Genomic DNA, 26,585 nt, shown 5'->3' on the forward strand with positions numbered 1-26,585 from the left:
AATCTAGTAAATGAGTCGCTCCTGATGGAAGCTTGTAAAAGTATGTAACAAACGAACTGTGTATTCGCCTTATTAGCAGCAGGAGCAAGATGTGCTCTCTCACTGACGGTCTATCTGACACTGTCGGCACTCTGTAGAACATGGAGAGATACAGCAACGGTAGGTGGCGTTGGTGGCGAGCTTTATCCTTTTGGAAAATTCCCTTCGGAATGCTGTTCATGAGTGACAGCACAGCCGAATGTATTACCAGACTGACGTACAAATTTATAGTCAGGGTGTTTGGGATAACCATGTGAGTCTCTTGCTGTCACACGAAATAGCACCCCAGACCATAACTCCAGGTGTAGGTGCAGTGTGTCTAGGACAGGTTGGTTCAGGCGCTCAACTGGCCTCTTCTAACCAACACACGGCTATCACTGCCAACGAGGCATATCCAGCAATCGTTAGAAAACAGACATCCGCCCTGCCTCCAATGAGTCCTTACTTGACAGCATTGCCGCCGCAAATGGTGGTCATGTGGGGTCAGTGGAATGCACGCAACAAGGCGTCTGGCTCGGAGCTATCGTTGAAGTAACCGACTTGTAACGGTTCATTGTGTCACTGCAGTGCCCAATAGTGCTCGAATAGTTGCTGCAGATGCAGTACGAAGCGGCAGAGCCGTACACCAAGCATGATTGTCCTCGTTCTCGGTTGCGCCATGGGGCTGTCCGGAGCCCCGTCCTTTGCAACCTTACATTCTCGTGACCATCGCTGCCAGAAAACATGTACAGAGACAACATACCTCTCTGCAGTATCACAGAAGGAACCTGCAGCTTCTAATAGCCGAATTATACGACCTCGTACAAACCTAGTGAGGTGCTGATAATGGCGTATTTATCACCTGAAACGTATTCCAGATTAACATCAACGCACCACGTCCAGTCTCAAAGGTATGTAACACTTAGGACCGTTACAGCGTGTATTTAAATCAAATCTGATTTGCATTCTCATAGTGGTGCTACTAGCACTACTTTTATGCCACTGGCGCCAAATTTGAATACAAGTAATCCTTCAGATGTAGAAACACTCCTACCACCTTTCGTTTATGACGCACAACTCCTAGTTTGTGCTGCAATTTTTTTTACTTTGTCCTTTCCATAATTCTCAGCTCTTTATTCTGATTGTTTTTCTTCGAGAACTATTTCATTGGCTTGTTTCTGCTTGACTGACATCTTTCCCTTGCTTGCAAGGATTTGTTTGGTCTTAGAGACCTGCTCTAGAGTTCTGCAGACGGATATTCACGTTTTCACTAGTTTTGGATTTATGTTTTTTATGTTTCCCTAAACGGTGTAATGCTGCCTTAAAATTGTCTGTTGCACATGCCCTCAGCAGGTTCTCACAGATTAACAAAAGCCGTGAAGCTCTGTACGTGTATATATGTGTTGTTTGAGGTCTATTTTGACCATTCTGTGACGTTTTTCACATTAAAATATACATTGTTTTGTCATGTCTTTGAGTGATCCGGTAACAGATAATCATTGTGAAAATATATATACAGGTGCTATTTTTCTGTTCTGTCCAAATGGCATATAATGAACTGGTGCGAATTTCAAGCCCCATCCAGTAAAACAAATCTTCATCTTTATTATTTCACCATTCGAGAAAGTGAAATCTTAATCGTCGCCCCTTGCTAATACATTCTTGAAACAAGTTCCCTCGTGCTTTAAATTAACAAAAAGAGTGCTCTTTAAGGAAGCTTACTGAAACACTAACACTTCGCCATCTCGCGACCCTGTTCTTTTGCGCCTTCAGTCATCGATCTTAGTTACACTGGACCTTACATACAGCAAATCAAGTTTTAAATCTAACTTGTAATTATTTCTTCTGCTCAAGACCTTCTTTTCCATTGGCGAAGGTCTAAAAACCTTGATGCCAAAAAATAACAAAACATAGAAAACGTTGTTGATATATGTGAGTTTATGAGTATGACCAAGAAACAATATTCACAAATGTTATTACTAATCATGTATACCAATACTGTAAACTAACTCGTCCACACATTTCGATTTTCTTTGTAGGTTGTGTTACAGCGTCACCAATGGATAGCGGTCTTACTGTCATGGTGTAAGGGTAAAATCTTATAATGACATTATTGCAATGACATCATTATAGAGCACGTTGAAGGTGTGTGAGTGAGACTTCAAGTCTCGTACCACCCTCCGACAGTGGAAATTCAATGTTGCGGGCAAAACACGACTATGTAGGTCGCGTTACTGGTGGTCGTACTGTGGATGTCACATATGAAGTGGCAGAAGCAACATTGACGCATTATTGGTGGCAGTACCACAGCTATCGTGAGCCATGATCCGAGTCTGAATCCTAGAGGATGGTCAGAGTAACAGGATGACGGTGCCAATGTGTTGTAAGTCAGTGACAGTGTCGTCCACAGCTAGTGGTCTAGTGACTAGCGTTGCTGCCTCTTGATCACGGGGTCCCGGTTTCGATTCCCGGCTGGGCTGGGGATTTTCTCTGCCAAGGGACTGGGTGTTTGTGTTGTCCTCTTCATTTCATCATCATCATCATTCGTGAGAGTGGTTACATTGGACTGTGGAAAAATTGAGACTTTGTACAGGCGCTGATGACCACGCAGTTGAGTGCCCCACAAGCCAAACAGCATCATCATCAGTGACAGTTTCGCACAGGGTATCCACTTTGTCGCAGAGGCGCCCTCCCTTCTCTTCAATGGACACCTTTAGAGTTACCGTGTTTGTCTCCATGTGGATGGTAACAATCATTGTGAGTTGGAAGGCTCCACCAAAGTATCTAATTATGCATGTGCTAGAGGCTCTACATCCAGGAGGCGCTAACAGTGGACCACGCAGAGGTGCCAAGATGAGGAAAAAGTGGTCAGCCGTCCGGTACAGTCGGAGCTTGGTGCCTAAGATCAATTGCCTGCTGTTGATGATCGGGTAAAATGCTTATATCAGCTTCTGTCCTTTCTCGGTGACGTATTCCGCATGTGGATTGAAGAATAGTTTTTTTATCCATCCAGAGAGTTATGGTATCTGGGAACTATGGGACCCAGACGCCGGCAACAGTGATGTTGCGGTGGAGGATTGGGCGTTGTTTGAAGAAGAGCGCAGCTATTCTTGTTTGAACGACATCAGGTGATTGCTGGGTCCACCTGCATCTGGAGACGAGCAATGAGCTAGTCCGTGTTGCGGCCGGTCATATAGAGCGCCGTATCATCGGCAGTTTGCGCCAGGTGCCAGTGTGGGATGACTGGCATGTCATTAAGACAAATGTTAAAGAGGGTGGGAGGCAACACAGAGCCTTGAGGGGTATCCATAGACATGTGATGTAAGCTCGAGCTTTTTCCTCTCTGTGTAACCAAGAAGGTTCTGTCGTGGAGCAAATAGTCCACCATCTTGATATAGACCTATGTAATTCTCCGATAAATACCTAATAAATTAGGAAGTGTTATTGCATTATTTCTATCCGGGATGGTCGTCTGTGTCAGCATTTAGCACACAAGATTGATCTGGCAAATCTTGTGTTTTGCAGGTCCAGGAAAACTGCTGGAATTGACATAGTGGAATTAAAACCCTTGCTGACGTGTTCCGTGATCCTAAGAACTTGTAGTTCAGGCGACAGGGGGGAAGCAAATCCGAACTGTTCTGGATCGACTGATCTAGCCGCCGCCAGAGGCTGGAAAATGCGATGTAGGATCAAAGATTCTAGATCTTTCGCCGTGGTATTCAGAAGGCTAAATAGCCTGTTGTTGATAGAGACCGTGGGATCCTTCGAGGGCTTGAGGATGGCAATCAGTTTGGCCTGCTTCCACTGTGAGGGGAAAAGGCCAGTTATGAGAGGATGATTAAGGATGCTCGTGAATAAGTCCAGCGGCTTCCACAGGAGCCGACAGAGGTGTTCGTTTATGATGCCGCCCAAAGCGGGAGCTGGTTGCCCACCTGGAAACGGTAACATCCACCAGAATATGACGTGCATCCTGGAGTTCAACAGGCGTAAGGTCCTAGACGAACAGTTGATTCTGGGCCTCAAATGTATCGGTCAGAGTTTCCACCACATGGAGGGTATAATAAGCTAAGCCGTCCACTGTGCGGCTGGGATGGCTGGTCCTCATGGCAGATTGCCTTAGAGCTCAGACAACAGCCCTTTGTGATATATGCTGGAGGAGAAGGGTCGACATCTTGTCCTTCCATTTATCCGTTTTCCAATCGGCTAGGCGGTGGCAGAATTCACTTTGGAGACGCCTCATGTCTACTTATCCCGAGGATCACGAAACTGATTCCACCTCCTGCAGTAACGGTTCTTCTGGATTAGTTCGGGCAATAGGAGAGGCAAATCAATCACTGGAATTAAAGCAATAGGGACAATGAACACAGATGTCTTTATCGTCTTCTGGATCTTCGTCGTCAAATAATCAACAGCGCTAAACAAATTGCGAAGGGTTGCCTGGTCCAGGTTTTTCAGGGTGGTTTTATTGAGGATCCTGGCAAATTTGTCCCAATCTGTGATGGTCAAGGTGGAACGGACGTTTCAAGACAGGACTACGACGATAAGATGCAGGAGCAATGGGTCGTGGTCAGAGGACAGTTCGTAGACTGTTTCCAACAAAACCTCCACTGCAATGTTCTTGAAAATGGCGACATTCAGAACGATCGTCTGGCTGTCTGAGCGGACTAGTATGTGGGTCGGAGCTTGGGGCCATAGAGCGACAGTGCCAGTTCGAAAAGGAGTCTGCCCTTGAGGTTAGCGATGCGAGAATGCCAAGCCAAATGATTGGCTTTGAGATCTGCCCCAACGATGGATATGTCAAATAATGTCAACGCGCGTACATTTCGATAAAAAAATTATCAATGGAACGTGTAACTAATAACAGAACAGGAACGGGAACTTCAGAATGGGTTTCTTCACTGGAAACTAATTATTTAAGTATGTCTCCTGTAAACTGCCTCGTTCCACATTATTTGTTTACAAGAATCGTTCAGACGAGCTGTGGAACATGTAACTAACAAACCAACGAAGCGTAAACGAAATATTCAGACCGGCTTTCCTCACTTGTGGTTCCACTGCACTGCTTGTGAGGGTAGTTATTACCCGTTAAGGCGAATTGGTCATCCAGCCACAGTGTGGCAACACCGTTGTGTTAACGACTGAGAAGCAGAGAGGGGCGGTAGTAACCGAGTATCCTCGAGAACTCTTACAGCTGAGTTCTGTTTTACTTTACACGTCCGTATACATCACAGAATGAAGAGCACATTTAAGAGAAGAACTGAAACAGTGCGTATAGCTTACATCACCATGGCTGCTTACGACCCTTCGGTGACAGTAGCCAAGGTGAAACTACCTTCTCCAGAGATGTCTCTATCTTTCATCTCTGTGAAAGTTGATTCGTCGTCTGCTGAGTCAGTCGCGGATGATAATGTCGAGTCTTTGTCCGAGTCTATGCCAACTGATTTTGTTATATTTTCAGTTTTCTCGCTTGTCTAAATATCTCTCCTCCGGCGGTCATCACACTCTTTTCTGGTGCGTATATGCCATTTCTAATTCTCTTACGTCACAACACTAAAATCTAATGTCACAGCAGTAAAAGAGAAGTACCCGTTTGGTCAGATGGTTAGCGTTTATACTTATTACAGACGAGTTCTGTAAGATATGGGCCTAGATGGTACGGTGGAAATAGGTAGAGACCATTCTTTGGCCAATTTTTATCAGTGAAATAAGTGGGAGTGAGGTGGTGGTCCTTAATTCATTTTAAAAGCCCTGTTATCCTGAGATCTACATTGAGATCTGTCGTTTTGCTGTTCTAGCCGTAATGGAGAAGTGAGAATGAAATGAAAACCTACATTCACAACGATGAAACATAGACCGGTATTTTTTTTAACAATACTCTTCACGCACTTCCTCTTTGCAACATTTTATCATAATAGTGTTTATATTAATCCACGGTTTGCCGAGATAAACTACTGACCGTTTTTATTGTATTTCCTTTTTTTTAAGAAAATCTAACTCGTAGAAGTATGTTCTCTCGTCCGCACGTAATGACATGTTCATTTTGTCACCTTCTAAATCAAACCAGTTAGACGGAACAGCTTTTATCAAAGTTTCTTAACCTAACCTTTAAGTCCAGTTCTGTGCGACAAAAGCTATGAACTTAGGTGTTGTTGCAGAAGTATTTTCTTGTAATTTTTCTTCATATCACAGAAATTGCTGTTGAATAACAAACAGATTTATATGATCAATGAAATCTTTATTGAGTGCATTTCACTTATTCTACTTGAAACACCTCCGTTTATATTCCTTTACTGAATTTTAAGTAATTTATCGAAGTCACCAAACAGTTAATTATTATGATTATATGACCGTGTGCTTAATGGAAGAAAGGCTATCGGTTTTTCAGCTGGTTTCGGGGGTATTTCAACCGAGTGCGGCTGTTCTGAGATTGAATAGTGGAATGATCGAAAGTTTGTCTATTATTAACGACCACAAAGGTTTGCGATGAACAAACTGATATATATTTCCTACTAACTCACAAATACTGAGGCAGTTGCTACCTTCGCCTTATACATCTAATTACGATTATATCTCTTATTGGTTGCTGATTTTAGGTATTTCGTCACACGCAATGATGATGGTTAACATCCACAACAATCCTCACTGCAATCCATGGTTGTTGCTGGCTGATGCGGGTGACGCGAAAACGCCAAATTCGGCACTTGTCACTTTCTGTTTCATATCACTCGCGAATCGGTATCGATGAGGGTCCGCCCCACGACGATTAGGGGGACGCGCTCATCTGTCACACTTCGGTGAATTTTACTCGACCACCATTTTTCCCCGTCTCTCCAGTACCACTACTCACTCGACACTCTCTAGTAGTACTCCGCACTCGACACTCGTCTCACTGCCTTCTGCAGCGCTTGAGAATCGACTCCTGTCTGCTATCAACCCGGGCGTCGGATAGTAGCATCTATGTTCGTGGAATCACGGATCCTTTACATGCTTTGGGCAGGTATATTTTTCTTCTAATAATTTCCGGGTATGCAGCCGGATCCCGTCGACATTCTGCCACGATATTTCGGCCCAGAGACGTCCGGCCATCATCAGGTGAGTACACAACTACTGAAGAGCCCAGGTGCAGTCGCGGTATTAATGCCGAATCTCGCGCATGCGAAATGTCTGGCATCCTACAGCGCGGCATAGCCGAGTTGTGCGTGCTGCCCTCCGTGGTGAAAATAAAAGATCATCTAGTCATTGAGTACCGAATGACGCTGTCGATTCCGATGTGATTGTATAATTTTAATAACATAATTCCAATTTTTATCCAGCTGAAAGCCGTTGTCACGATTTATAAGTCTATCAGCAAGACGTATTTCCACAGATTCTTTGATTACGGAATCCCAAAATCCGGAAACCGGAGCTAAAATTTTTGTTCCATTGTATTCCATTGAATGTCCCAATGAAATACAGTGCTGTGCTACTGCCGATTTTGACGGTTGCCGCAGACGGGTGCATCTTTCATGTTCTGTACATCGTTCATGGACAGTTCTTGTCGTCTGGCCAATATATGCAGAGCCACATTCACAGGGAATTTTGTAGACGCCTGCTTTCTTCAGTTGTAAATCATCTTTAACGGATTCAATCAGGGCCCGGTTCTTTGCTGGTGGACGGAAGATAATCTTGATTTTATTCTTCTTCAGTAATCGGCCTATTTTTGACGACACATTCCCGGCGTATGGAAGAAACGCAGTTGATTCAAAGTCGTCATCAGCGAATAGAGAGATGATTGGACGATTCCATCCTGCTTGCCGTTTCAGAGCGTAGCTGAACAGTATCTGTGGTTTGGAAGACACCGTAGAAGATAGGTACATTAAATGTGTCGATGCTGTTGCTGCTGAATTATCTTGGCCTTTTGCTATTTCATTTCTCAATACTTATCAGTAGTTTCTACTTACCTTGCCTGAAAAAGGAAGAAAGGATATTGCCGAGAAATGGCTTACCCACAACCTAGGCAGTCGTTTACAAAACAAATATTCCACTTTTCAGCTCAGTATGCGCTGCTTTCACCTTCCTGGCAGTTTAAAACCTTTTGCCAGGCCGGATCCTTTCTTTCCGGAATAGAAGTCGCGCTGTGTTGCATATACGCTGTAGCACCACCCTTGAACGGAAATTATTCGATTACCTATTATATAATTTGAAGGAAGGCAATGTCGCGAGTTGTCTGAGCATTCCGCAAGCCTCCAATCAGAAAGTGTCCAGCTTCTCCCTGTTAGTTGTTGGCTAGAATCTTCTTACACCGAGCGGTCTAAGGCGCTGCAGTCATGGTTCAAAAATGGTTCAAATGGCTCTGAGCACTATGGGACTCAACTGCTGTGGTCATTAGTCCCCTAGAACTTAGAACTACTTAAACCTGACTAACCTAAGGACATCACACACATCCATGCCCGAGGCAGGATTCGAACCTGCGACCGTAGCAGTCGCACGGTTCCGGACTGCGCGCCTAGAACTGCGAAACCACAGCGGCCGGCTCTGCAGTCATGGACTGTGCGGCTGGTCCTGGCTGAGGTTCGAGTCCTCCCGCGGGCATGGGTGTGTATGTTTCTCCTTGGGGTAATTTAGGTTAAGTAGTGTGTAAGCTTAGGGACTGTTGACCTTAGCAGTTAAGTCCCATAAGATTTCACACACATTTTTTTTCTTCTTACGACCACTGTCCATACGTAGCGTCAAATGGCTGAACTGCTACGGTTCCTCGTAAACATCATGAACAGCCCTTGTTACTCCAAAAAACCGGGCACACCTCTTTCGCTTAGTGATAAAGAACTACATCCTCAATTATTTTCTGGATGAATTCCATTCTTCTTCTTCCTCTACAGTTATCAGCCTCTACGGCTCCCTCTAGTACCATGGAAATTATTCCCTGATATCTTAAATGATGTAGTAAGATCCTTTCTCATCTTCTCGTCAGTGTTTTCTGTATACTGTATTCTTTTCCTCACCAATTCTGCCGAGAAACTCCTCATTCCTTACGTTATCAGTCCACATAATTTCCAACATTTGCCTGCAGCTTCATAATTGAAATGCTTCGGTTTTCTTTTGTCCCGGTATTTCACCGTTCATGTTTCACGTCCATACAATGCTGCTCTCCAAACGTACATTCTCAGAAACTTCTTTCTCAAATTAAGGCATATGTTTGATACTAGTAGACGTCTCTTAGCCGGAACTTCCCCCTTTTCCAGAGTTAGTACGTTTCTAATGTCCTCCTTGTTCCATCGGACATGGGTTGTTTTCCTGCCTACGTGACAGAATTGCTTAACTTCATCTACTTCATGATCACCGATCCCGATATTTACTTTCTCCCTGTTCTCATTTCTGTTACTTTTCATTGCTATCCTCCTTCTACGATTTACTATCAGACCATATTTTGACTAGTAAAACTTCAATCAATTCAGCAGGTTCTGTAATTCTTCTTCACTTTCAGTGAGGAAAGTAACGTCATCAGCGAATCTTATCATTGATAATTCCAGAATTTTAATTCCAGTCTTGACTCTTTCTTTCGCATCCGTCATTGCTTCTTCGATGTATAGTAGGGAGTACATCCCTTTGTTACAACCTTATTGCCGCGCGGAGGGGTCGTGCTGTTTGGGCACCATGTCACAAATTGCGCGGCCCCTCCCGCCGGAGATTCGAGTTCTGCCTCGGACATGGGTGTGTTTTTCGTTCTTAGCATAAGTTAATTTAAGTTAGTTTAAATAGTGTCTAAGTCTAGGGGCCGATCACCTCATAAGATTGGTCCCTTAGTGATTTACACACACATCTGAACATTTTCGAACAGCCTTTTTAATCCGCGCACCTTGTTCTTGAGCTTCCAATCTTATTTTTCTCTCTTGGTTCTTGTAGATCGTGTACACCACCCAACTTCTCGTATAGTTTCACTAATATTTCTCAGACTCTTGAAAATCTTGCACGATTTTGGACTGCCGCAAGCTTTTTCCATGCAACAAATCCTAGGAATTGATATTGAACTTTCTTCTGTGTATCGTTCTTGTCAGCGACTTGGATGCACGGGCAGTTATGCTGATTGTGCGAAAACGTTCGCACTTATCGGCTCTTGCAAATCTTCGGAATTGTAAAGATGGTGGTTTTGCGGAAGTCGCATGGCATATCGCCAGACTCATAGATTCTACATACTAACGTTGATATTCGTTTTGTTGCCACTTCCTTAGTGGTAGGAATTCTCATGGAATGTTATCTGTTTTGTTCTGCGTTATTTGATTTTAAGTCTTCCAGAGTTCCTTTTAATTCTACACTCATGGAAATGGAAAAAAGAACACATTGACACCGGTGTGTCAGTCCCGCCATACTTGCTCCGGACACTGCGAGAGGGCTGTACAAGCAATGATCGCACGCACGACACAGCGGACACACCAGGAACCGCGGTGTTGGCCGTCGAATGGCGCTAGCTGCGCAGCATTTGTGCACCGCCGCCGTCAGTGTCAGCCAGTTTGCCGTGGCATACGGAGCTCCATCGCAGTCTTTAACACTGGTAGCATGCCGCGACAGCATGATCGTGAACCGTATGTGCAGTTGACGGACTTTGAGCGAGGGCGTATAGTGGGCATGCGGGAGGCCGGGTGGACGTACCGCCGAATTGCTCAACACGTGGGGCGTGAGGTCTCCACAGTACATCGATGTTGTCGCCAGTGGTCGGCGGAAGGTGCACGTGCCCGCCGACCTGGGACCGGACCGCAGCGACGCACGGATGCACGCCAAGACCGTAGGATCCTACGCAGTGCCGTAGGGGACCGCACCGCCACTTCCCAGCAAATTAGGGACACTGTTGCTCCTGGGGTATCGGCGAGGACCATTCGCAACCGTCTCCATGAAGCTGGGCTACGGTCCAGCACACCGTTAGGCCGTCTTCCACTCACGCCCCAACATCGTGCATCCCGCCTCCAGTGGTGTCGCGACAGGCGTGAATGGAGGGACGAATGGAGACGTGTCGTCTTCAGCGATGAGAGTCGCTTCTGCCTTGGTGCCAATGATGGTCGTATGCGTGTTTGGCACCGTGCAGGTGAGCGCCACAATCAGGACTGCATACGACCTAGGCACACAGGGCCAACACCCGGCATCATGATGTGGGGAGCGATCTCCTACACTGGCCTGACACCTCTGGTGATCGTCGAGGGGACACTGAATAGTGCACGGTACATCCAAACCGTCATCGAACCCATCGTTCTACCATTCCTAGACCGGCAAGGGAACTTGCTGTTCCAACAGGTCAATGCACGTCCGCATGTAATCCGTGCCACCCAACGTGCTCTAGAAGGTGTAAGTCAACTACCCTCGCCAGCAAGATCTCCGGATCTGTCCCCCATTGAGCATGTTTGGGACTGGATGAAGCGTCGTCTCACGCGGTCTGCACGTCCAGCACGAACGCTGGTCCAACTGAGGCGCCAGGTGGAAATGGCATGGTAAGCCGTTCCACAGGACTACATCCAGCATCTCTACGATCGTCTCCATGGGAGAATAGCAGCCTGCATTGCTGCGAAAGGTGGATATACACTGTACTAGTGCCGACATTGTGCATGCTCTGTTGCCTGTGTCTATGTGCCTGTGGTTCTGTCAGTGTGATCATGTGATGTATCTGACCCCAGGAATGTGTCAATAAAGTTTCCCCTTCCTGGGACAATGAATTCACGGTGTTCTTATTTCAGTTTCCAGGAGTGTAATATTGGATGCCTTATGTCTTCTGTATCAACTTCTGGTTTTTCTTCTCTCACGTCATCAGACTTGTCGCCCCCTCATAGAGTCCTTGTGTGTTTTCTTCGTAGCCATTCGCTCTCTGTTCTGAACTTAACAGCGGTATTATCATTGCACTCTTACCGCCCTTACTTTCATTGTCAGTGTAGTTTGTTCTGACTTTCTTATAATACTGAATCTCTTTCCGACAGTGATTCCGTTTTCGATTTCTCCACATTTTTCTTGTAGCCATTTCGCCTTAGCTTTCCTGCACGTGCTATTGATTTCGATTATACATGACTTACAGGTATATTTCTGTATTGGTGAATATTCGTGAACTTTTTTGTATTTCCTTCTTTCACGATCAATTGAAGTATTTCTTCTGTTACCCATGGTTTCTTCGCAATTACTTTGTTTGTACCGACGATTTTCTTTCCAAATTTCGTGATTTCCCTTTTTAGTGATAATCATTTCTCTTCAACTAAACCGCCTACTGAAGTATTCTCTACCGCTGTATCATAGCCTCAGAGAACTTCAAGTGCACCTCTTCAATCACTAGTACTTCCGTATTCCACTTCTCTGCTTATTGATTCTTCATAACTAATCTCTTAAACTTCCGCCTATTCTTCATTAATACTAAATTTTGACGTGAGTCTATTTCTTCTCCTGTGTACGCGATACAATGTAATATTTGATTTCAGAATCTGTGTCTGACCATGATGTAATCTAATTGAAACCTTCCCGTATCTCCCTGCCTCTTCCAAGTGTACCTCCTCATCTTGTGATTCTTGAACAGAGTATTCACTGTCACTACCTGAAATTTATTGCAGAACTTAATCAGTCTTTCTCCTCTTTCAATCCTATTACCAAGCCCATATTCCCCCGTAAACGTTTCTTCTGCTCATTCCCATAGAACCGCATTCCAGTCCCACATGACCATTAGATTTTCGTCTCCATTTACGTAGTGAATTATCGGTTTAGTATCCTCACACTCTTTCTGTATCTCTTCATCTTCGGCTTGCGACGTCGGCGTTTATAACTGAACTACCGATATCGGTGTCATTTGCTGTCGATTCTGATGAGAATCACCCTATCACTTAACTGTTTGTAGTAAACTACTCGCTGCCCTACCTTCCTATTCATAACGAATCCTACACCCGTTATACCACTTTCTGCCGCTGTTGATATTACTCTGTGCTCATCTGACCAGAAATCCTCGTCTTCCTTCCATTTCGCTTCACTGTCCCCCCACTATATCTAGACTGAACTTTAGAACTTCCCTTTTCAGATATTTTAGTTTCCCTACCACGTTCAAACTTCTGACATTCCACGCCCCCACTCGTAGAACGTTATTCTTTTGTTAGTAATTCAACATTTTATTATGGTCATCTTCCACTTGGCAGTCCTCTCCCGAAGATTCGAGTGGGGACTATCCCGGAATCGTTGGCCAAAGGGAAGATCGTCAGGATACCTTTCAATCACAGGCCACATGTGCTGTGGATACTCATTATGTATCTTTAATTCATTGATTCCACACAGCCGACTGACATGTAAACAGTACTTAACCCATTCACTGGCATGTGTCCCACGTAAGTTGTCAGACAACCAGTGGGAAATGTCTCGTTGGTTAAGTGAAGCCTGCTAATAGCTGCAGAATTCTCCTGGTTACACATTGCGCCTGTAGGCTATGCTGTCTTCAAGTTTCATTGATAACCTTCTACTCCGAATTATTGCATCGATTAGTTTGTGCCTGTAGATAGGTAATGCAGTGAACAGAACTGCAAAGCTGACTGCTGTCGCACCTTCTTGAACAGTTCGTGTGAATGAATGCCAGTCACATTTTGGCATTATCCGCGTCACAAACAGTGCACGTATTGAGCAATGTGAGTTACAAACTTCGAGAGATGACAGCGAAACTTGGTACATAAGCTAATGCATTAATGCGGCACTAATTAATGCTGGCGAAAACAAGCTCCAGTTTCGGCCACTATGAGCAAATCTGGTGCTGAACACAGTTTGTTTCACGGTATGACATGCACGTTTTTATTTGACAAGCCGTAACGCGAGTGAACAATATCGCTATCTAGAAGACCGTGCGCTGTAAGCGAAATTGCATTGACCGAGTATTGTGGACTAAACGACATCTGAGTCAGCCTCACATTATTAAATAGTAAGTAGGGTGACAATGAGATCTGAAAATACAAGAACTTGGTATGGCACCTGGAAGAGGAAGGCGTCGTATGGTGGAAGAGGAAGGCGTCGTATGGTGGAAGAGGAAGGCGTCGTATGACAGTGGATGTTACTAATGAGGTTGCTGTTGCTGTAACTGACCGTGCTACACGTTCCTCCGGTAGTGCTAGTGTTTATGCAATCACGACAAATTACCCATGCCTTGGTCAGTAGCACCATAGATTTTGTGTTCTAAATTAAACTGGTGCCCATACAAGATTCAGACGGTGCCACAACTGATACTTCATAGCCCACATCAAATTTCTGAATTTTCTCTTCAGTTTCTTGCACAGATCGAAGTGGAGGCCATGTGAACAGGCAATATTTGTACAGAGTGACGAGGAATTACAGGGTGCAGTGAATATACAAAATTGCGGAATTTGGGGTACTGTTAAACCCTGTGTTGTTCAGGAAGTTGAACTCATCGTATGTGACTGCGTGGTGTGGATTCACAGGCACCTTCATTCTCGTTCCGTTCTTCTTTGAATAAAACACGTCCAGATGGCCTGTCACGCGCTCCATGACATGTGCATGTTGTCGATACCTCCTCGTACAGCATGTAAACCTTCTCTGAAACAGCGCAGCTGTGTGGAAACCGCTCTTTTTTTGCGGGATGGCACAACACATTATGTCACTCGCCCAGTGAAGTACTTGCTTGGTGCAACCTTCCACGAACGTGTTATCTCCAGAGGTTTTCCAGATGCCTGACCTGCAAGATCACCTGATATGAACCCGTGGACTGTTAACACTGGGGATATCGAAAAGAACGCGTTTCCATTGCGTAAGGGACTGTTTCTATAAGTCTTTCTTGCAAAAATGGTTCAAATGGATCTGAGCACTATGGGACATAACTTCTGACGTCATCAGTCCCCTAGAACTTAGAACTACTTAAACCTAACCAACCTAAGGACATCACACACATCCATGATCGAGGCAGGATTCGAACCTGCGGCCTTAGCGGTCGCGTAGTTCCAGACTGTAGCGCCTAGAACCGCTCGGCCATCCCGGCCGGCTCTTTCTTCAAGTCACAGGGCTAGGTGTCCTTCTAGTGGTCAAATTAAAAGTAAAGTCTCTTTTTATCTTTTTAGTTCTTTAATTTTTTAATTATTATTATTTTTTCTTTTTTTGCAGCGCAAATCGGTTCCACATTAACGAATTAGAATATCTACCAAGTTTAGCTGTCATAGGATAAATGACAGCCAACAGACCTTTGTGAGTAGTGCTCTTTAATTATAACCACCCAGTACCTGAGAAATAATCCTGAATGCACCACTCCTCCATGCGATGGAAAATGAAACTGCGAGTAATAAATTAAAATAACTTTACCTTAAAATCTTCGGATTCGAGGAAAAAACCGGTACTGAAAGGGTTAACTGTCACAACAGCAGTGGAAGATCGTATGGCCCGCTGCTATCTTTTCTGTACCATCTAGAACGCTCTACAACAACCAGTATGGTGTTGTATCCCTCTGAATACGAACGGGACGAATGTGTCCCACAATAGGTTAACAGAAAACCAATTGAGATTTGTTGCATGCTACTGCTAAATATCAGTGTCCCACTGGTAAAGGGTGACCTACTAATGGTTAGCAGAATTCTTATTGTTACGGACTGCATCTTTAGGTTGTGCCGTCCTGATGTTTCATTTTTAACCCTCGTCTCCGTATTGTCACACCGAATTAATTCGCATGTGCAGAAGACAACGGAGTTACCAGGTTCACAAAGCCGACTGCCCTCACGCCTTTCTGAACACGTCGCGCCTACCACTTGCATCCACGAACTGTCGCTTGCCACATCACAATGCGAGCGCTGTAGTTCGAGTTACAAACATGGAGAGATGCCCTGTTCACTGATGTGAGCCTGTCTTCTCCATGTCTCGTACGTTATTTGCAGTCGTCTTCTGAATTCCTGGAGGTACGTGAATAATCCTGTCTTTCCTATGCTGCACCGCCCCCCCCCCCCCGCACCTCCCCCACCATACGCCCCCGACGCCCTTGGAACCAACAGAGGGAAAAAATTCTTTTTATATTGTTTCTTCCGAATAAGACATTAATTAAAATAACTATATATTAATGTTTTTGATATAAAATTGGTAGTCGGAGGGTTATGGGGTTGGCTAACATGTCGTGCTGCGAGCTGACAGACAACGTTCTTGCAGGCGCGCAGCGGCGCCTGAAGAAGATGCTGTACCCGTTCCTGGCGGGCATCGTGCTGAAGGCGGCCGCGGCGCTGCCGCTGGTGCTGGCTGCGCTGCTGGGAGTCGGCCTGAAGGCGCTGCTGGCCAGCAACGTGGCGCTCGCCATCACCGCCGGCCTGGCGCTGCGCACCTTCCTCTTCTCCGACAGCGGCGGCGGCGGCGGCGGCGCCAAGCTGAGCACTTCCTACCACCACGCCTTCCCGGTGCACCACGAGCCGCTGTACCACTACTCTGCCGAGCAGAGCCACGCGCATGCCCAGTACGCTCACCCGGAGCCCCCCTACGGGCATTCGGCTCAAGCGGGCGACATCGGCGCCGCAGTGGGCTCGCCGCAACCCTACCCGTACGGTCGGGCTATGCCCGGCGTCGACCGCCTCGGATGGACACCCGTAGCTGCCGACAGGATCAGTGAAGACAACTGGAGCCCTCTGGATGTGGGACTCTGGCGCCATTCGATCCCTTACGATCAAACTGACCACGGCATGTCCCAGCCTACACACGATTACGATGCTTATTCCGTCACTAGTTTTCCATCAATTACGTCACCCTTCCCTGCCTCAAATGACGAAAATCGTGGTCATAACGATCAGCTGACGATCTCGGCCGCCGCTCAGGGAACTGAGTCAGCACCGAATCTAGCAGACAGCAGGGAAATTAATGCAGTCAGTCTCAGCAGTGGTATCTAGTCTGTTCTAGGAGGCAGTACTTCTTTGTTCGGCCTTCGGTCTTTACAAAATTTTAGTGCTAGTGAAAACTGCACGTCCCTCTTTCCTTCCAGACCTAATGTAATAAGACTGGTTCAGTGACAGCTGCCGTAATGAGGGAAAAAGTCGAGGAAGTATCAGCAATGGAATCTCCGTAGTAACCATCGAAAGGCAAGAAATGGAACCATTATTGTCTGCACTCCATTTAAAACAAACTTGCCTCTGTCGTTTGCATAATACTATTCCTACCGAATTCTAACTGTTATGTGAGACGCAGATATCCGACGTATGTGCTGCTGGATAGCACTACTGAAATTAGTGTATTGATTATTTATTGAATTATTTATTATTAAATGTATTTATTAAAATATATGGTGTGCATTATCCTTCATATCCCTTCCACATTCCCAACATTTAGGACACGAGCCTCTCAGCATTTCCATTTCATACTTGGCGTTTCTTCGCACTGTCACCACCTATTTTCTAATTGAAGTCATATTTAGGTAAGAAATTTCCTGCTGTGTCTTCGACAAACTGAGGAACGTACTTCTCTGCCAGTTGATTTCCGACATTTTTATCCTAAACAAAGTTCAAAAATAGGTAAACGCTTGAAAACGCACTGTTTAACGTCAGGTTATGTGGTAAAATGTTTGCGAAGCAGGAGCAAAGTTCTCTGTATACTTAACGACGAGGAAAATGTGAAGAAGTTTGATGTAAGCAGACGAAAACCTTATAGACTAATCAAGGACATCTGATATCAGTCACTTCCTCAATCTCGACAATCGATTATGCTCATTAATGTCAGTACACAAACGCAACGAAACACTCATAAGTACAACTTCCCATTATTGTTTGGACAATACAACTACATTCAAGATACTGAGACTCAGAAAGTAATCACTATTAAGCTATGCAGCCCTAACCATACACAATTTGGCAATGATAATTTGAGACCGAACGTCTCTAAATATGTTGGCTGAAAATTTACAAAAGCCGCAGATCACAAGTACCAGTAAATGACACGCTACAGGACTGCGAGCGTCACCATTACATACGTAAGTACAGTAAGAAAGGTTAGCATTTAACTTCCCGTCAACATCGATGTCTACAGGCGGAGCACATTGCCCAACGGATGGGGAAGGTCCAAGGCCGTTCCATTTCAAGAGAATCATGACTGGGCACGTCAACACCAACTTCGACTGTTGATAACTGGAAACATGTTGCCTCGTCGGAAGAGTCTCGTCTCAAATTGTATCGAGCGGACTTACGTGTACGGGTACGCAGACAACCGCATTAATCCATGGACCCTGCATATCAGCAGGGGACTATTCAAGCTGGAGGAGGCACTGTAATGGTGTGGAGCGTGTGCAGTTGGAGTGAAATGATACCCCTGATACGTCTAGATACTACTCTGACAGGTGACACATACGTAAGTATCCTGTTTGATCACCTGCATCCATTCATGTCCATTCTGCATTCCGACGGACTTAGGCAATTCCAGCAGGACAATGGGACATCCTACACGTGCAGAATTGCTACGGAGTGGCTCCAGGAACACTCTTCTGAGTTTAAACACTTCCTCTTGAGCGTATATGGGATGTCTTGTAAAGTGCTGTTCAGAACAGATCTCCACTCCATCGTACTCTTTGGGATTTATGGTCGGCCCTGAAGGATTCATAGTGTCAGTTCCCTGCAACACTATTCCACACATCAGTCGAGTTCATATCACGTCGTGTTGCGACACTTCACCATGCCCGCTGGTGCCGTACACGATATTAGGCAGGTGTACCAGTGTAATTGTCCTTGTACTTACAGCTGTGTGGCAGCCACATCAAGTGACCCTGTAACCAAGCCAAGCGGAGCATTATTCTCTTTCTGACCTCAACATCTCCTTCATTATATAGTGAGTTTTTGCAGCCAGCAAACGGGAGGTATTGGTACTCGAACTGGAAATCAAACACGTAGCTATGGCCCTGACCTTAGCTGATAGTGTGTGCTGTGTTGTATTATGGAAAAAAGTGTGTATAGTGTGTGTTTTGTGAGCAGTGAGTGGGACTGAGAAATTAATGAACAGTGTAGCACTACACAGACAATTGCTAGGACGGTTCCTACTTTGATGTCATAGGCTATCTCCCACATGATACTACTGCTATTGCTAAAACAAAATGCATAGCGAACTTCCCATTTCTTTCGTAATATTGGTTATCAGCACGCTGGAATTGATAGGAATTAGATATTTTAATACAGTTTGCGTTTTCACTTTGCATGGTTTTATCTTAAATTCTGATGTCATCACTGAGTTGTTGGTTATCCTTTAATTAGCTTGTAACTCATTCCCAGCGCTCAACTAGATACCTATAAAAATATTGACGAGTCGAAGAAACTCTTGACAGCCTACGACTGAACCAAGACGGTCCTCGTCCTCGCAGTAATTGTGCAACTATACAACTTATTTGCAGAATTCATAACTGGATGGATGGATGTTGATTGGTTCCCTTCGAGATCGAGAGAGAACCATATTATGGAGAGATCTTGAACTATCGAAGTTTTTCCTCCTCTCTTGCAGATGTGGCAGTCTGCTGTCGTAACACTGCACTCGATCAAGTTAATAATTGAATGAAATAAACAACTAGCCATAATAATTAAGGAAAGTAATATGTTGGGAAACATGTTAATTGATGCATTATTTTACGGTAGTACGAATAGTGAAAACAACGTATCGATCAGAGTGTGCGTAGTGGCGATTCCGCATTTTAATTCAGCGAGACTATCTGAATTTACTGAAGAGGTGTCTGGGCACAAGGAGGGTGAGTGGCGCGTGTGGTGGCAGACGTCGCCAGTGGACCACAAGATCGCCAGTCAGCATGAGGGGTAAAGCGAACAGCGACAGGAGAGGGAAGAACCAGGTGGGAAACAGACTCGAATAAAAGTTAAGATATAGTTTGCGGGGTCTTGTGGCGTCGCAACTAGTGCGAGCGCACAGTTTTCTATCAAATATTTACTGTGAAATGTAGACAGACTGTAAAGTAGCCATCAGATTAGCATATGTGCTGTAGCGGGCAGATTACCGGTGTCCGTTCGTCTGACGTCACGACCATATGGCATGTCTGTACCGTGAGAATGTAAGACCTGTGCGCTAACTAGCCGCGTGTATAACGTGGAACTTTCATCTTTAATAACTTCTAACTGAGGAACCTGAGGAAATTAAAAGTTAATATACTAGTTTCTGTTATGAATAAAAATAAGTCATCCAAATTTGAGCTTTGAAACCTGCATATTTGGAAATTAGAAAAATCTTACAGAAAACGCAAATTTCTACAATTTTCGAGTCTAAATAAATACCATTATGTATAGATCACCTTCAGTGACCATCCAACTATGAAACAAAATCACCTTCCGTGCTTTTGTATTTATTTTGAGAATTTTACTTTTAGAAATTCACCTATAACTTTGTTAAAACCATAAATGTTTTGAATTTTTGTGAACAGTTATTTTATATGAGTAGGTGAGAGTGAATGAGTGTGCCTGAGTGAATGAAAGAGGGACATTCACCATTCTTTGCAAGTGTATAAAATCTAGGTTGGAACTCGCAAGTGTTCAGACGATGTAACCGTGGGAACAGAGTCGCCAGTGGTTCCCCATCTTAGTGAATGTCGGATGTCCAAGAGTGTATGGTATTGTACAAGCAGCCAGAACGTTCGCGAGTATTTAAATAATTTCTGGAAATAAAGTAAAGTCTAGTTTTCCTTTCGGTTTGTTAAATTATACAGTAAATTTTGTGTAACAAGAAATCATGACGTAAATGATTCAGAAGTCATGACTGGTGCGTGCTAGATTTTGGCGCGAGGCGCACCCAAAGAGTTAATTCTGATTGGCTGTGTGATGTGTGAGCCAATGAGATGCGAGGACGGTTAGCAGACTAGGAGAGTGAGTCGCGAGTGGATGAGGAGTCGCGAAGGAACTGTGATCGAGAAGAGACATGCTTGATGTGTCCTCGCGAATAATGTGTAAAATGAAGTCATAAAACGGCTTCATCGGTTCGGTACTGTGCGATTTGAGACTGGAAGAGTCCAGTAACGCGTAGTGTGAGTTTGAGCGAGTTGTGACTTTTCGTTCCGCGAAAGACGCGAGTAACTTTAATAATTAAAAGCGTGGCGGTACTTCGTAAACTTTTACTAAGTGCTTATGGCGAGCATTAACGTTAAAAAACGAACTATTATTGAACATCGACTGCAAACGTGTATGTTAGAAAATCGTCTGTGTTGCAGTTAAGTAAATTCCGTAACTTTGAAAGCTAATTCTGGCGGGGTTTGAGTGTGGATAGAATTGTGAACTGAACTTTCTTCAAACGTAGATTAGCGGGCTGATGATCAGGCTTAAAGACAATAAAGAGCTTAAATAGAATTACCAACTTCGCGTTCTCGTTTGAGTAAACAATTACTACCATTCCAATAACTCAATTTATTTAGGAAGATTGCTCATAGATTGTATTTCAGCAAACATGTATCGCGGCCTCCGGTGAGCGGCTATTAAATTGCAGTTTCTTCAACACTGCTTTTCTGCAATTTTTCCAGTAGCTGCTATCAGGAGAGGCGAGTGCAGCAACTACCTAAGAAACGAGGTAGGTGGATTTTCTTTCAGGGAAAGGAAACTGCGCGATAAGAGCCTGACCCGTCGCAAGTGGTGCATCGGCCGGGAAATAAAAATAGTAAATTCCAGTGAATTTCAAAAAAAAGCAGTAGTGACAATTACCGGACAATACAGAAGTGCTCGCTATGTGTAGGAACTGTGTAGCGTACAAATTGATATCGCCACGTGAATAGGAAGGACAGTGAAAGTGTCCGTGAACTGTAATGTGTTGTACGGAACGGAAGAATTTTTCGGTGACTACGCGCCGATTGGAATAGCAGTCTACGACGGCGTCTGGCAGACGACGAGCTACGGAGACTACGCAGAGGCGACGACAGCAGTGGCAGTTGGCAGCGCTGATTCGAGCGGGGGCCCGGAAACTGGTACAGCATTGCAGTGTATGGTGAACGGACCCGCAGTTTCATCTAGCAGCAACGCAGCACGCCGAAGCACAAAGTTAAGTACAGTGCTTTTGAAAACTTTGTGTGTTTGTGGAGTCAAACTGAGAAAAATGGCTGAGTTTCAACCAAGTGACAAAAAGGCGGAACTAAGTTGTGATAGTGGGATGGAGACAGGGGAAAATGACCCCATGAATTTTAGTTTAGACGTGTCTCAACCCAATTTCAGTAGTAGTTTGACTGATTCATCCTATGTTAATTATAGTTTGGAGTCAGATCCAAATATGTCAGTGCCCAGTGAGTTACAGTTACCCATGCCGGTAGTTAATGTTAATAGGGACATTGTATCAGCAAATGAGGGGGCGAAGGATAATGTCGCCAGTATGCTGATGAATCTATTAACTAAGATGAACGTGTTGGATTCCAATATGTCAAGTAAGATGGATTCCAGTATATCAAAATTGGAAATTAATATGTCACAAATGGAAACTAATATGTCAAGTAAAATGGATTCAAAAATGTCTAAATTAGGATCTGATTTAAGTAATGAGATGACTAAAATGGGCGCTGATTTAGATTCCAAAATATCCGATCTCAGAGACTGTTGGAAGCAAGATTTAGCAGTGCTCAGTAGTAAAGTAAATGTTGAAATACAGCAGGTTAAACTAGAATGTACAGAAAATATTGTTCAAGTGCAAAGTGAATTGACGACACGAATCGAACAGGTTACTGAGGATCAACAGCAATTTAAATCCCATGTTGATGCAGAATTAGATAAAGTATGTGAGCACATAAAAGTGGTAGAGAATTCCAATGAAATTAATCATGCCGCCTTAGAATGTAAAGTAAATGATACCAAAATTCGGTGTGAGAAACTTGGAGAGCAAGTTGTAAATAAGGTCAATAATTTAGAGACTCACATAAGCCATTTCAGTGAAAGTGTGAATGAGCAACTTTGTGGGCATGAATGCAGACTAACCAAAGTAGAACAGTGTGTTTCTAACCATAGTGATAGTATAATTTCCAGTGGAATAATTGAATCTACCGAGGTTGCGTATGTTACCCACAGACAGTTTTTAAAATTTGACCCAAGTAAGAACATGCACCCCAGAGAATTTTGGAACGATTTTGAAGACGTTTTGCCGAAAGTATGGAGCGATAAACAAAAGATAGGCTTTGTCACTTCAAATTTGATGGGAGAGGCCAGAGTATGGGGGAATTTAGCCTCTGAAAAATACGCGAAATTGTCAGAATTTAAATTAGCGTTCTTTGAGGAATACTGGGGAAAGAGAAAGCAGATGGATGTTCTTAATCGGTTCTGGTCGGGAGAGAAGTATGACCCCAAGAGAGAGGGCATCAAACGATTTGTTCAAAGGTGGGTAACAACTCTGTCCTACCTTAGTAATAAGTTAGAAACAGAACAGATCATATTAGGGGTAGAAAATAAGCTACCGTGGAACTGGAAAACTAAGATCATATCTGCGCCCCGAGATAACATTGACAAGTTCGTACAGTATTTAGAAAGGGTTGAATCCGTCCAAAAAGAAGAAGAAATCATGAGGAGGGAGCATCGCCCGCCTGCTAGGCAGAATGACAATCGCGCGGATGTAAACATTAATAGGATGGGTGTTCAGAGAGGCGGCGGATACCGTGGCAGTTCACGTGGTAGAGGAAGAACATATGTTAACAGGTTCAATGAACGCGAGCAGTATGACAGCGGCCGACAGATGTCAGGAGGTGAGGCGGTCAGCTGGAGGCATAGTGATGACGCACCGCGCTCGGAAAACCATTAATTGTCTACGAGTGTGCTGGCGATCGTAGGCAACAGCGTTTAAAGTTAAATCCGCTGGCAAAACCATTCATAAGAAAGCAGCCTGAACGACCACCTAACATAAATGTTGTTGCTACAAAATTTAGGGAGGATAACGTAAAACAGACAGAGATAGTAGCTTTAAGTCAAGTGGAGGTTAATGAACCAATTAACTGTAAGAATAATCATAAGAAGCCACTTATTGAAGAACTAAGTACTAGTTATAAGGGTAATAATCAGAAAGACATTATGCACAGTAAAACTAATGAAGAGCTGTCGGATAGGGGTGAGAACAGTAATAATGGCAGGGTTGTGACTGTGCTTGATAAGATAATTGAGGTTGTAGATAGTTACGAAGAAGAGGATAGATTAGAGGAGGAGGTAGAGGTTAATGACGACGCCTTGGATAGGGTCGTAGAAAAGGAGGTTAATGAGAAAGAGGGGGAAACATTGGAAAAATGTTTTGACTTAGCAATAGTGGATAGGCTAATAGGAGCTGCCACTAGAATTGAGGGTGATAATAAGCATGAAATAAACCCTGTAAGTGTGAATGTGATTGCCACCCAAAAGACAGGCTTCGAAAGGAGAGAAATTGTGCAAGATTTATTGGAGGAAGCAGAACCCAAAATAAATAAAGAGTACTTAGGGCAACCGATAGTAGAGCTAAGAGTATTAAATGAACCAGTTAAATGTTTGATAGATACTGGATCGGAAGTCTGTGCAGTATCCCAGAACTTGGTAAATGAACTCCCTAACAGTAAACAGATTGTTAAGATGCCAGTAAGTGGCTTGAACATTGTAGTAGCAACCGGTAAGACTAAGAAGACAGTAAAACAGGAAGTGTTTCTACCCATAGCATTTAAGGAAGTAGAAATAAGACAGAACTTCTTAGTTATAAATGGACTGAGTGTAGACATATTGGTGGGGGCTGACTTTTTGAATAAATATGAAGGATGGGTGAATTTTTCTACCAATGATGTTATGGTAAAAATTAAGGGTAAACTAATTACTATACCTTTCATCGGTAAGCAGCTATGTGAGGATCCTGAGCAGAATGATTTTCCTATATGTATTTGTAAAACAGAGAAATTCTTGGAGGGCTATAATGAGTACGGTGGCAAAAAAGTAGAGGATCCGTCTGAGCTTGTGAGTGTCAGAAATAGGATCGAGGAGAAATTACTAGAATTAATTGATACTGATGAAGCAAGGAAAAACGATTTAAGACAAATACTAGTCAAACATGCCGAGGTTTTCTCAGATCAACCAGGGCTAGTAAAGGATTATGAGTGTTTTTTGACAGTGCAGAAAGACGCTCATTTCTTCAAAAAACCATTTGCAATCCCAGAAGTACATAAGGAGGCAGTACGTGACTTAATTCAAAATATGTTAGAGTGGGGAATTATTGAAAGGGCTGTTAGTGTGTACAATAACCCGCTAGTCATAGTTCCTAAGAAGGATGGCTCAATTAGACTAGTGTTGGATGCTCGAGCATTAAACAAAATAGTACTACCTGAGAGTGACCGTCCGGAGAATATTGAAGAACTGCTACAAAAGTTTAAAGGTGCTAAGTTCTTTACATCCATGGATGTGACCTGTGGATATTGGAACCTACCGTTAGCAAAGGAATCAAGAAAGTACACGGCATTCTTATTCGAAGGTAGATGTTATCAGTATAAGGTGGTGCCGTTTGGTTTAAATATAAGTGTATGTGCCTTTGTAAGAGCTATGTCGCAGGTATTAGGGGACCATCTACTAAGAAGAATTACAGTGTATGTAGACGACGTTTTGATATCGACACCAACGTGGGAGGAACACTGTATGTTATTGGATGAAGTATTGAGGGCCATAAAATTGGGGGGTATGAAATTGAAGCTAGACAAAACTGAATTTGTGAAGAAAGAAATTAAATTCTTGGGGCACATAGTGAGTGGCGATGGTATCATGCCGGATCCAGAAAAGATTAGAGCAATAAGGGATTATGCTGCACCTACAACACGTAAAGCATTAAAGGGGATGTTTGGTTTGTTTGGGTTTTATAGAAAATTTGTGTCTGGACAATTATTCAATGCACCGTGCCTGCGAGAACTCCTAAAGAAAAATGTAGTTTATAAATGGACTTCTGAGTGTCAGAAGGCGTTTGAAGAATTGAAAGAAGCTCTTATTAATAGTAAGATTTTGAACCATCCCGATTTTTCGAAACCATTTTGTCTGGGATCTGATGCTTGTGGTTACGGGTTAGGAGTTGAACTATTTCAGTTGGAAAAAGAAGGAGAAGAGGAAGTCCACAAGACCATAGCCTTTGCGAGCAGGTCATTGCAACAATCCGAGAAAAATTATAGTATATCTGAACTTGAAGCATTAGCTGTTATTTTCGGCCTGCAAAAATTTGAAAAGTACCTTTTAGGACATGAAATTTGGATCTACACAGACCATAGTGCCCTTACATATTTAGACTCATGTCAGCTAAAACATTCTAGATTAAGAAGGTGGTCCCTGTATTTACAGCAATTTAATTATAAGATGATATACATTAAGGGTTCCGAGAACATCGTGGCGGACGCCTTATCAAGAAGTGTGAAAGATACAGGACAAGAAGGGAAATCTTTAAGAAATGCCGATAATAATGAAGTAATGTTGGCCATCATGCAGCTCCAGGACGATGGCTTAATTAAGCGCATTTGTAAGAACCTACGGAGGGAACAGAACCAGGATGACAACATTAAATTAGTAAAGAGTAGATTAGGTCATCCAGACTACCCAAAATTACTGGTCTACTATAAAGTGCATAAAGATGTCTTATTTAGGCGCAGGAAAGACAGTGAGGAGAATTGGAAAATATGTTTTCCGGAGCAACATGTAGATGCACTTATAGACTAC

General features: G+C 43.8%; 1 protein-coding gene across 1 annotated transcript in view; it reads left to right on the top strand.

The window, feature by feature from the left end:
• Positions 1–17,241, top strand: part of LOC126354718 (uncharacterized) — a 36,923-nt gene extending 19,682 nt beyond the window's left edge. The window contains exon 3 of the mRNA XM_050004568.1: positions 16,129–17,241. Within this exon, the coding sequence (XP_049860525.1) occupies positions 16,129–16,853 (725 nt within the window). The 3' untranslated portion in view covers positions 16,854–17,241. The remainder of the gene's footprint in view (positions 1–16,128) is intronic.
• The last annotated feature ends 9,344 nt before the right edge of the window (positions 17,242–26,585 follow it).

This window comes from Schistocerca gregaria, chromosome 3 (assembly GCF_023897955.1).
Source record: "Schistocerca gregaria isolate iqSchGreg1 chromosome 3, iqSchGreg1.2, whole genome shotgun sequence".
Taxonomy (NCBI): domain Eukaryota; kingdom Metazoa; phylum Arthropoda; class Insecta; order Orthoptera; family Acrididae; genus Schistocerca; species Schistocerca gregaria.